Raw genomic sequence first — 12,915 nt, 5'->3', positions numbered from 1 at the left:
TGATTTAATTAGAAGCAAAACTGACATTTTTGGTTAAAATTTTATCTCAAATTTTTTTTTTCAATGTCAGAATCTGAAATGTTAAAATGCCGCCTTTTAACCGGACCTAAAAATTTCCGATCTTTGGGTGTTTTCCTTACCTCAATGTAAAAAATTCCATAAGGAAACTACTTTTGAAAAACTTAGGAATCATGATAAATGAGGTTGGGGTCAGTTGGGATTAGTCATGAAGTGTAATACTACAATGAGCTATATCATAGATCGCAACAGCTCTAGTCAGAAGCCTTATTTATATATATCTGAAAATAATTGCCAACAACATTTGAAGGCTATAAGCATTCAACCATAAAGTATGCAAGCATCTTTGTAACTGATATTTATCTGTTTTAAAATAATTGTCTACATGTTGAGAAGACTTAGATATTCATGGCAACTAACACACACTGAAAAACATAACAAAATGTGTACAAACTTAGGGGCACACTTAGCTTTCATGTACTTGGCTGAGGAAGATGCTTGATTGTTTAACATAATATGGAGGAAATAAGAAGTGGAAAATTCTCCTGTCATAAACAGGTAGTGTAGATTGATGAGAGGGGCATCTATCAATCCAAATATGCCTTACTATTCGTACCAATTCATATGCAACTTATACAATCTGCAGTAGAGACCCACATGCTTTTGAGTAGCAAGCTTTTTGAAATAAACATGGTTAACACACCTTAGAAATTAGAACACCATTTTCTTTTCTTTTTATAGAGAATTATTCTTTGGATGATGAATTTTTTTAAGATGCATTAGTCTAAAATAGAGCTTTTTGAACTGTTTGAAACCCCATAGATTCTTTTGTCTGAGGAAATCCATCCTTATACATCGTCAAGGAAAACCCCACTTGCATATTCAGAATTTTTTTCTTTCCTATCTATGATGAAGTCAAGAAATCTTCCCCACACAATATCTGAAGCATCTGTATACAAAACAAATTTGTCAGTTGTAGCAGCATGTGAACATGGAAGATTGCATCTTGTTTTGAATTCCTTTAATTGATCTTATATCATCCCATGGAAAGTGCATTTCTAGTTTCGAAGCATCACTGCCATGAGGCATTTTACTATTTGTCAGTATCTGGGAAAATAATTGTGTACAGTTTATCAAACATCTGTCGGAGCTTCTTCTGAAATTTTCTCTTCCTCAATTCAGATTTATCATGTTGCATGTGACATTTTATGTAATTGGTAAATTTTGAAACCAATTCCAAAGGAGTTGAACACCAAGTTTTGGGATGTGCTTTATGGACTTAGTTCTATAGTTGGAACATATCAAATATCTCAGAGTACATGAGAAGAATCGTTTTTGTCAATCTTTTTTAATATAAGCTAATTATTATCTTCAACTGTTCTACAGAGAAGAGGAATCCCAGCAACTGTGGGAGCAGAACTTATTAAGAAAGGAGGAAGCTCTTGGTAGTGATCATCCTAGTTTGGCAATGCACATTCAGAACTTAGCAACATCTTATGCTTACTCCGGAAATTTTGAAAAGAGTGAACTGCTGCTCAGAAGGAGCCTAAGGATACTTTCAGCTAGGTTAGTTCATGATGCACCAGAGACATCAGTTCCCATGTTGTCTCTTGCAACAATTCTGCATCATCGGGGGCGAACTAAAGAAGCAGAGGATTTAGCTCTAGATGCTTTGAGGATACGTGAAGCATTTTTTGATAAAGATAGTCCTGTTGTTGGTGAGTGTTTCATCCAGAATTGAGCAAGCTGAAATACGTGCAATCTAGAGCACTTCATATCAATGTTTCTTATCTTGAATATTTCATTAGGTTTGTAGTCAATACTAAGAAAATTTCTTTAATATACATGACTCTGAGCTTGTTTCTTGGAAAATTGGTTTCTCAACAGGGGAGGCTTGTGATTGCTTGGCATTGATACAACATGCATTGGGAAAGGATGATAGAGCTGAATCTCTTATGTGGAGGGTGTTACATATCCACGAAAAGGAGTTTGGCTATGACAGTCCAGAAGTAATGTCTACACTAGAATTCCTTATCGTCTTGATTGACAATTTAGGAAAGAAAAATCATAGAGTTCTTCTACAACGGAGACTAGCAAAGTTGAAAATGAGATACAGAAAATGACTTTTTTTGCCATTAGATGGGCACACACAAGTGTGAGCTATAAGTATGAAAAGTAGATTACCAAGCCCGATTGATTTGTATTTTTATATCTGAAATAGCGGTTTATAGCAGAGAGGCTGCTTAATCCTTTTGGCATCTAGCTGTCTTTTAAGTGCAGGCAGCTGCTTTTAATTTCCATTTTGTAGATGTATCTTTGTTGTTTAATAATCGAAGGTGTTGTTTCACGTAAACATGCATAAATGAGTAGTCTTCAAGAGTTCTAGTTCTCTATTAAGGTATGTTCATAGCTCTTGACTGACCATGTACTCCAAATATTTCATCTATCATCTTTCAGACGTAAGAGTTAATTTGCTGCTTCAGCACTGTAATGGTGCATATTGTATATTTTTTCCTTTTTCCTTAAGTGTACGAGTGGTATATTATTGTGTAAATTTGACTTGCACCATTATTTTATGTCTCATTATTGACGTGTACCCCTAGATTTAGACTTGACTCAAAGTCACTTCTGCCTGTTTTTGGGGGGTTAACCCTTTAAACTTTCAAAACTAAAATGCAAAATTAATCCCAGTTATTCTGTCATATTAGCTGTTCAGTTGATTTGGCAATTGTTTGTGTTGATTTATGTGCTCATTGGTTATATTCAAGGATATCCATTTATTCATTGGAGACAAGGATGGAATGAGAACATCTAGGTGAATGAGGTTACGGGATGTTTCCTTCTAGAATATGGCCTAATAATAAATAAACAAAATATATAATAAATAAAGAAATTAAATTAATAAACAATAATAAACTATAATTGATTAATTTTATTAAGATATCATAATTTAATTAATTGATATTATGTAATATTATAATAATATTATAATCTATTGATAAAATGATGCATTATTTTTTCATAAATAAATAAAATAATAGAATAATAATACTAATGATAGAAGATTTCAATAATAATAATATATGACAAGCGAAAAATATGTATGCAAAAAAATAATTAATAAAATAGTTGTCCTTTGTAAGAAGGTCTCACAGTTGACTAAGAGCTATAGAAAAAGAGGGTAAGCTGAAGGTTGAGAAGTTTAATAGGTAGAATTTTTAGTTATGAAAAATGCAAATGGAAGACTATCTTTTCTAGAAGGATTTATGGGGGTTGTTGGAAGAAAAATCTATGAAACACGTAACTTTGAGAAATGAGTGAGAAATTTTAGATCAAAAGGCAATTGGAAGTATTTGATTATGTTTGGCACAATCCATGACATTTAATATTACAAAAGCGAAGATGGTAGAAGAGTTGATGTAAACCTTAACAAAATTGTATGAAAAACTCTTTACTTCAAACAAGGTATTCATGAAGTGTTTATTTAATATGAAGATGGAAGAAGCTAGATTTGTTGTAGATCATTTAAATGTGTTTAATATAGTTACTAGTTAGTGATCTTCTGTGAATGTTAATTTTGATGAAGAAATTAAGGGTGTCTTGATTTTGTGTTCTTTGCTCGAAAGTTAGAATGACTTGGTAATGATTGAGTAATTTTGTTTTTGGATTTAATACCCTAAAATTTGATAATGTGATTGGTGTTATTTTGAGTGAGGAAACTTGTAGGAAAATCTTAGGTGGATCTACACGAAGAAGCGCTTTGAACACAAAGAAGAGACAAAACAATTGAGAGAGGAAGTAATTTTAGAAATCGTGAAAAATCAAGAGGAAAATCAAAGGGGAAGATGTCTCAATCTAGAGGATTGAGAGATTGCTAGTATTGTGAGAAACCGAGGCATAAGAAGAAAGATTGCTAGACTTGAAAGAACAATTAGAGATAAACGAGAATGGAACAAGATCAAATGTGATAAGTAACAAATCTGAAGAGGATGCTTTGCTTATTTTTTTAGAAACTGTTGAAGATTCTTGGGTTCTAAATTTGGGGCTTCATTTCATGCTACATCTATAGAGGTTATTTTATTGATTATGTCCAACGAGATTTTGGGTTTGTTTATTTGGGGGATAATGAACCTTGTCAGATTGTTGGAAATGAAAAAGTTAAGATTAAGTTGCAAAATGGAAATTGTTGGCTACTACAGGAGGTAACACATGTTCCAAGGTTGAGTAGAAATTTAATTTCAGTAGGGGAATTGGGCGATGAGGGTTGTGCCGTTACTTTTAATGATAAAAACTGGAAGGTCTCAAAAGGTTCCCTTACAGTAGAAAAATGTGTGGAAGTAGGTATCTTATCTCTATATAGGTCATATTGTTCCTTTTGCTTTAATTGTTTCAGAAAAAATAAATGTTCAGGAACAATTGTTGTAGTTGAGCAGAGAGAACAAACAGTTGTTGTAGATTCTGATGCAACACTATGACACAATAGTCTTGGGCACATGAGTGAGCAAGGTATGCAATTATTTCATTCAAATAAAATTTTACTAGGTTTAAAATTGTCAATATGGATTTCTGTGAAAGTTCTGTATGAAAAATAAAAGAGATTTTTGTGAGGAGTGAGAAGGAAAAAAATTGATAATTAGAACTTGTGCATACAGATCTATGGAGATCAACTTAGGTACCTTCCCTTGATGGTCCTCATTATAATGTTACATTTATTGATGATGCAACTAAAAAAAATGGGTTTATTTCCTTAGATAGAAATTTGATGTATTTTAAACTTTTAAGAAATGCAAATGCTTGGTTGAAAATGAAACTAGTAAAAGATTGAAATATCTCAAATTTGATAATGGTGGTGAGTATTGTAGTTATGAATTTAAAGACTATTGCTCCACTAGCGGTATTCACAAACAAAAAAAATGTTCCAAGGACTCTACAAAAAAATGGAGTGAGTGAACGCATGAATAGAACAATAATAGAGCATACAAGAAGCATGAGGTTGCATGCTAAGTTGTTCTTAAAGATGTGGGCAGAGACTGTCAATACTGTTGTCTCTCTACTCTTTTGGGTTGTGGTATTCTAGAGGAAGCATTGACTGGTAAGGTGAGTTATTCTTTTCTTAAAACTTTCGGTTGTAAATTATTTGCACATATAAATTTTGAAATTAGAATCAAGATGGAAGCTAAGTAAAAAAAAAGTATATTTGTTAGATATCTTATTGATGAATTTGGTTATAGGTTTTGGGATCTTGAAAATTGTAAAATTGTAAGAAACAGGAATGTCCTATTCAATGAAAAAGTGTTGTACAAAGATATGTTGTAGTAACATGAGAAGAAATAAAATGATTATGTAATGTTGGATGATACTCCAAAACATGATGTTCTAGTAGTTCCTCATGCTCTGCAACAATGACAACAAAAAATACCACACACTCCAATGAATGTTAAACAGTAAAAAAGACTAAGTAGACATCCAAAAAGGTTTTCTTTGTCTTTGTATTCTATTTTATTAACTGATGCCAGTGACCCTGAATGTTATGATGAAGTTGTGTAGGTGGTTATGAAGATTCAATGGGAATATGCAATGAAAGAAGAATTGTTAAAAAATTAGATATGAGATTTATGCAAGTTGCCTGCAGGTAAAAGGACTTTACAGAATAAATGGGTTTATAGGTTGAAAAAAGAGGATGAAGGTAAGAAAAGATCTAAAACTAGGTTAGTTGTAAAAGGATTTGCATAAAAAAAAGGCATTGATTTTCATGAGATATTTTCTCCTGTTGTTAAAATGTCTTCTATTTGTATTGTTTTAAGTATTGTGGTTACTACAGATTTGTATTTGGAGCAGCTTGATAATAAAACAACTTTTCTTCATGGTGGTTTAGATGAAAAGATTTATATGACAACCACAATGATTTAGGGTCAAAGATGAGGACAACTTAGTGTGTAGATTGAAAAAAAGTTTATATGGCTTGAAGCAAACATCTAGGCAATGCTATTTTAAATTGGACACTTTTATGCATGAATATGGTTATACTTGGTGTTATTCTAACCATTGTGTTTATTTTAAGAGGTTGGATGATGATAGTTACATTATTTTATGTTTATATGTTGATGATATGCTTGTAGTTGGGTCTAATATGGATCACATTAAGGGGTTAAAACAACAATTAACACATTCATTTGCTATGAAGGATTTGAGAGTTGCAAAACAAATCCTTAGTATGAAAACTTGTAGAGATATGAAAAACAAAAAATTGACATTATCTTAAGCTGATTATATTAAAATGGTGTGACAACATTTCTCTATGGGGAGTGTCAAAGCAATTAGCACACCTTTACTTGGTCATTTGAAATTGACTAAAGAGATGTGTCCCAAGACATAGGAAGAGGAGAACAAAATGTGCAGTGGCCACCCATAATTTATTTTCTATTATAGTTATTAAACTCTTTTATGCCTATTTCATGGATGTGTTAGTTTCAAGGATATTATTTCATAATTTGGACTAGAGATATATCAATGATGATTACTTAGTTGACTATATTTCATGTGTTGTTTAATGATTATGATTACTAGTGCATTAATGATGCTTTAATGATGATTACTTCATATTTGTAACGATGCATTATTTTATCTGAGCATTTGATGTTTGAATTATAATTATTATGGTACTTACCCCATACTTGCATGTGTATGGTCCATGTGTTTGTTTTATCTTTCTGTTTGATGTGGTTAAGGAAGGGAGTCATAGTCACCTGCTAGTTGGGATTTACATGATGTACCACTCCCTACCATTGCTTGTTTAGTTTAGATATATTTATATACATGTACATGCTTGTCTTTTATGCAGAATGTAGGTATCGGGCATCGACTTCCCTGAATTACCAGGATGAGCGTGTCCTATCACAATAACTCAATGGTAAAAATGGGAAGATAATGTTCAGGTCCAATCCCAACCATAGCTTAAATAATTCTTGCAAGGAGGACTAATAATTGGCTTTCTGCCCTTTTTAAAACTCGTGAGTTTATCTTTGTCTGTGTTGTTTGATTTTGAGTTTTGGTCTGTTTTGGTAATGTTGCTTTTATGTGGATTTCGCTATGTGATTTATTTGGTAAATGATTCAATTATAATATTCTAGTTAATCATATAATATTGAGAATTATTAAATATTATTTGATTAAAAAGAAAATATTGAAACATGAGAATATTTAATTAATTAAATATGTGCTTTAATTTAAAAGTCTTAATTTAGAAAATTTGTTAAAGAGAAATTAGAATATGATGATATTTAATTAATTATTAATTAATTAAATATGTTCTTCAGTTTAGAAGATTTAATTTAAAAGTCTAATATGAGAAGTTGGACAAAAAGAGCATTAAAATAATAAACTATTAAAGATTTAATACTACTTTATTATAATTATTTATTTAGTAATAATTAAATTAGAGTTGCATTTAAACAATGAGCTTTGATTATTATTAATTTAAATAATAAACCGTGCTTTAATTAATAAACTGAAGAAAAATAAAATATAAAAGAATATTTTAATTAAACAGTTCTTTAAATATGCATGAAAGAATTAAATTTAAAAGATTAATTAAAGTTCTAATTTAGGCATATTTATATTTATTTAATTTAATAATAATTTATTTAAGAGTTTTATTTTTAATAAATTTTAAATAATATTATTAGTTAAATTAATAAATATTATATTAGAAAAATGTCACATGATTTAATAAGGGAGAGAAAGCTTTAATTTAATAAAGTTTATTTTAATTAAATTGCATAAAGTGTGTGCATGAAAATTAAAATATAGTAATTAAAGACAAAATGTTTTTGTATGATTGCATGATCAAAGCCTTGATTTGGAAGAAAAACTCTCTATTAAGGAAATTAGAGCTTATTTCTAGATACACAGGTTTTAGGGAGTAAAATTCAGAATTGGATCAAAAGAATTGTTGAAAGTTTCAGAGGGTTTGGATTCGCATGCATTCATAGATTGTTTTAGATTTTTGCTGTAGTTTTGAGGTAGGGTTTGAAAACCCATTGTAGAATTTTATTGTAAGATCTATCTACTTCGTGTCTTCTTGGGTGTTTGCATATTGCTTATTAATTTACTATATCGATTGTTGAATAAATAATTATGTTGTAGATTTTGAAAAAATAGAACTTATTAATTAAGAAATGTTGACCAAGGAAAATTATATAAACAATATAGAAAAATTATTATGATTGTATTCTTTTAAACTCCTTTTTAATATGGGGAAAATTCAATTACAAAAAATTAGAAGAAAATAATAAATTGAACAGTTAGGGTTTCAACTTTAAATTTGTCTTTAGAACTATGAGATTATCATGAATGTTCTAAATATAGATAAATATTATTCTTATATTTAAAACTAGCACTTGCACCTGAAGGAGCAAGGGGTACGCCAATAGTGACAAAAGGTGCATGTCTATATAAGATGGTTGTCTACATATTATTGTTTTAGTTAAACATTTAATATAAAATGAAAGGAAACATAAAAGTTTGAAAAATAAATTAATCATTTATTCATATACATATCTAATAAATTCATATATATAAATAATTATAAAACTAAAATAAATGTAGAAGAGGTATACAAAACAAAAAGATAGTTTGACTGGTATATGTTTTGCTCACAAATTAAACTAAATTGGACAAAAAATAGTCAATGCTTATAACTACTTTTTGTTTACAAGTTTAGTATAATGAATGAAGTAAAATGAAATGCCTAGGTTGTTTCTCGAACAAAAAATAATGAATTCTTAGAAAATGTGATTTACTTTGCGACAATGGGCATCTTCTCACCATACATGTAATAGAAAAACTTTACTCAAAAGGGAAAGATGACCTTAAAATGCAAGCTAAATGTAGCTAATTAAAAAGTGATGAAGGGAATACACGTAAAGTCATATATAATAAGGGGAAGAATGATATTTTGTACCCTTTTACACTACAGTGATCATTGCTTCAATTGCGACTCTTCCTTTTGCCTAATAATTGTATGTGGATTTGTTTTTCATAAGATTACATATCGAAAAAAGGAGAATGGTAGTTCTATATGAAGTTTTTCTAGTGGCTTAACTTTTGATATAGCCATAAAATTCAAACCTTGTCATGTTCTATGTTAACAATATTGGTTGGTGTTTTCTGAAGTGTTACTTGAGATTTATGTATGGTGAGTGCCCATGCCATTGATAGTGATATTTTCCTATGATATCCCAAAGATGTAGGTGTAATAGGTAAAAAGTTTGGGTTATCTTGGTTCCAAGGTGGGTCTAAAAATATAATATAATGTTACATACATTATTTGTGAGATTCATTTTTGTACTTAGAGAGTCCCTGGACACAACCACACACTTCATTGGGATAACACACTCATAAGCCCTATAGATATCATACAACCAATTAAATAAATTTTCAAAAAATCACCCTTTGGACATGATATTATGAAAATCTTGAAGTTAATCATTTGTTTCTAATTAATTGTTAACAAGTATTTTAGATAAGGAGTAAAATAACTTTGAATGTGTTAATTCAATACTTATGCCTAGTGCTAGTCCAATTTTGAATCAAGGTCAGCTCTAATGGTTGTAATATTCACTAAATCAATAAAATTGTGATATTTTGCCTTGAAAGAATATTCAACATATTTATTTATTAGTTTTAATTTTTTAATTTTTAAAATTACTCTCTTTTATTATTTCTAAATTATTGATTTTCCTTGATTTCATTCTCCTTCACCCACTCTTCCTCTCCTTTGTCCTTTGATCTTAGAATCCTTGTGTCTTACATGTTGCTTCTTTCTAGACCATGTCTACAATCTTATTCTTCACTCGCTTCTTATTGATGGATTGTTTGGTGTGATCCACATTGATACAAAATATTTGTAGTTGATTTAAAAAACAATCTATTCAATTTTACATAGATTTTGTAAAACACGTTCCATAACTAGAGATAATCTGAATTTGCAAAGAGATCAAAGACAAGAGGCAAAAATGTAAAGTGTTGATTTTTTGGAAAGGATGAACATTCAAAGAGAAATTATCGATCTTACAAAAGGGCACAAAAAAAGTGTATAATAGTGACTAATATGTAATAATTAACATTTCTTCTTAAGCCACCAGAGTACCTGGGATTGAACACATGTCAGATTGAAAATGAGTCCAAATATCATATTCTATGGATTTTCTATTAATTACCCCCATCCATGTTGAACCCAATAATTGTAGGCACATAATTTAATACACGAATGTATCTGTTAAGGTGTCAATTTCTACATATCTTGGATTATTCTAGTTGTGGCACATGAATGGAAGGGGGATGTAGGTCAAATTAAGCCTTTGAAAACCACTTACTCTCAAACTTAGCTCAAGAGACATGAGGAGAGTTCATATTTTATAGTTCTTGTTCCAAACCAAAAACCTTTTGGATGCTCTTACAACAATAATGGCCAAGTTTGATTGGGAAGACATGATTGAAACCTTTCCTTTCTTTACAAATTTTGTCCACCTCCACTACTTGTCTACAAACTTCAATTAACACAACAATCTAATAAATATCTGGGCAACTTTAGGGGTTCACCTTTGTAGCCTCCAACTCTCAAATATGTAAATGCAGGGCAATAACCACTTACCAATAATCACTCATAAACAATCATGTGTTTGCTCAAACAAAGTATTGCCAAAACTTCATTAACCTTTCAAATTTTTGCGAACATGTTTTAAACAACTTGGAGGATGCCTTCTCAACTTCCCATCTGATGAAACCCCCTTCTAGTATACTTTGATGGATGTGCATGCCCTATTCCAAAACTTCCATTTTCACACATGTAGGATGGATGTTGGCAATGGTAGTGAAAATCAGCTTCACAACTAAGAGTTGCATTTATTTTTAAGTTTCTAAAGCCTTTTCAAAATGTCCATGGAGGATGTTGGAAAAGGTAGTGAAACTTGGCTTCACAATTGAGAGTTGCATTTGTATTCAAGTTTCTAAAGCCTTTTCAAAATGGAAGGGGGATGTAGGTCAAATTAAGCCTTTGAGAATCACTTACTCTCAAACTTAGCTCAAGAAACATGAGGAAAGTTCATATTTTATAGTTCATGTTCCAAACCAAAAGCCTTTTGGATGCTCTTACAACAATAATGGCCAAGTTTGATTGGGAAGACATGGTTAGAACCTTTCCTTTCTTTACAAATTTTGTCCACCTCTACTACTTGTCTACAAACTTCAATTAACACAACAATCCAATAAATATTTGGGCAACTTTAGGGGTTCACCTTTGTAGCCTCCAACTCTCAAATATGTAAGTGCAGGGCAATAACCACTTACTAGTAATCACACTCATAAACAATCATGTGTTTGCTGAAACAAAATATTGCCAACAACTTCATTAACCTTTCAATTTTTTGCAAACATGTTTTAAACAACTTGGGGGATGCCTTCTCAACTTCCCATCCAATGAAACCCCCTTCTAGTATACTTTGATGGATGTGCATGCCCTATTCCAAAACTTCCATTTTCACACATGCAGGGTGGATGTTGGCAATGGTAGTGAAAATTGGCTTCACAACTGAGAGTTGCATTTGTTTTTTAAGTTTCTAAAGCCTTTTCAAAATGTCCAAGGAGGATGTTGGAAAAGGTAGTGAAACTTGGCTTCACAATTGAGAGTTGCATTTGTATTCAAGTTTCTAAAGCCTTTTCAAAATGTCCACATTCTGCATATCCTGTAATCATTGCAACCCATAAGACCACATTTTGTTGAAGCATTTTTGTTAAACATGTAATGGGCACCCTAGAAATACCCATTACAGTGGTATCAGAGCTATAAGTCTTGCCATCCTGTGGAGATCTTAAGCATTTATGTTTGAGCATGCGATAAGGGCTTTATAATTTTTGCAATACCAGAGCAAGACAAAGTAGGAGTTCAGACTCACTTAACGAATGGGATAGTTCATTTGTGCAGAGGGACATACAATCCAGTCATACAGACACAGAGAAGACATTCTTTGAATAAGACAACATGGTTGACCGAGATGATAGAAATACCAATTTTGACCAAGAGAATGTAATATTCAGGTTAATGGATACATTAGAGGAGGAGCAGCAAATGCAATAGGAGCAGAATATGATGCAATAGGAGAAAAATAGGTGAACGGATATGATGTTGCAGCTAATGGCTAGACAGATGGGCATCAATATTAATCTAGGTGATGCCAACAATGGAAACAACAATAATAGGGGTAATGATAATGGAGGCCGAGACAACATTAATGGTAATAATGGACATGACAACAATGGAAATGAGGCTGATAACTTTAGACATGTTGCACAAAAAATTCGAACAACTAGCTCGAGACATCTTCTACCCACCTTTCCACCCAGAGAACTAGTTCAACCGATTAATGAACCACAAATTATAGAGTTACAGGATCAGTTTAGGAGGGATTGGGAGGCTAGTGGGCCAGAGTTTCAAGCGGATATCTCTCTCAGAGATTACTTGGACTTGAGGATGAGACACATGCCCAGATTAGGAGGGCGAAGTCAAAACTTTGAGTTGAGAAAGAAAGTGGGGAAACTTTCTTTACCTTATTATGATGCTTCAGGGAAGATGACCACATGAGCTTGGTTGCAGAAGATGGATACATACTTGCAGCTGAATCCTATACCTAAAGAGGAGGCTATAAAGTATGCAGCTATTCACTTGGATGGACCAGCACATGAGTGGTGGCACCATGGCATGGTAACCTTGGGACATAATCAGATCACATCTTATGAGGAGTTCACTAAGAAGCTCATAGAGAGATTTGATACTAGGGATCCTGAATTACAGTTTAAGGACCTGGCACAACTCAAGTAGTGGGGATTAGTTGAAATGTA

The 12,915-nt window shown here is 31.7% G+C and overlaps 1 protein-coding gene across 2 annotated transcripts in view; it reads left to right on the top strand.

Annotated features, from left to right (window-relative positions):
• The window catches only part of LOC149562562 (Tetratricopeptide repeat (TPR)-like superfamily protein), a 127,384-nt gene extending 125,013 nt beyond the window's left edge, over nucleotides 1-2,371 (top strand). For both annotated transcript variants that reach the window (XM_089826053.1, XM_089826054.1), the window contains 2 exons: nucleotides 1,405-1,736; nucleotides 1,906-2,371. In XM_089826053.1, coding sequence (XP_089682179.1) covers nucleotides 1,405-1,736; nucleotides 1,906-2,141 — 568 coding nt within the window. In that variant the 3' untranslated portion in view covers nucleotides 2,142-2,371. The remainder of the gene's footprint in view (nucleotides 1-1,404; nucleotides 1,737-1,905) is intronic.
• Nucleotides 2,372-12,915: the final 10,544 nt, after the last annotated feature.

This window comes from Cupressus sempervirens, chromosome 4 (genome assembly GCF_028749045.1).
Source record: "Cupressus sempervirens isolate cs-2001-9-10 chromosome 4, ASM2874904v1, whole genome shotgun sequence".
Lineage (NCBI taxonomy): Eukaryota > Viridiplantae > Streptophyta > Pinopsida > Cupressales > Cupressaceae > Cupressus > Cupressus sempervirens.
This window is presented reverse-complemented; position numbering and strand designations above follow the sequence as displayed.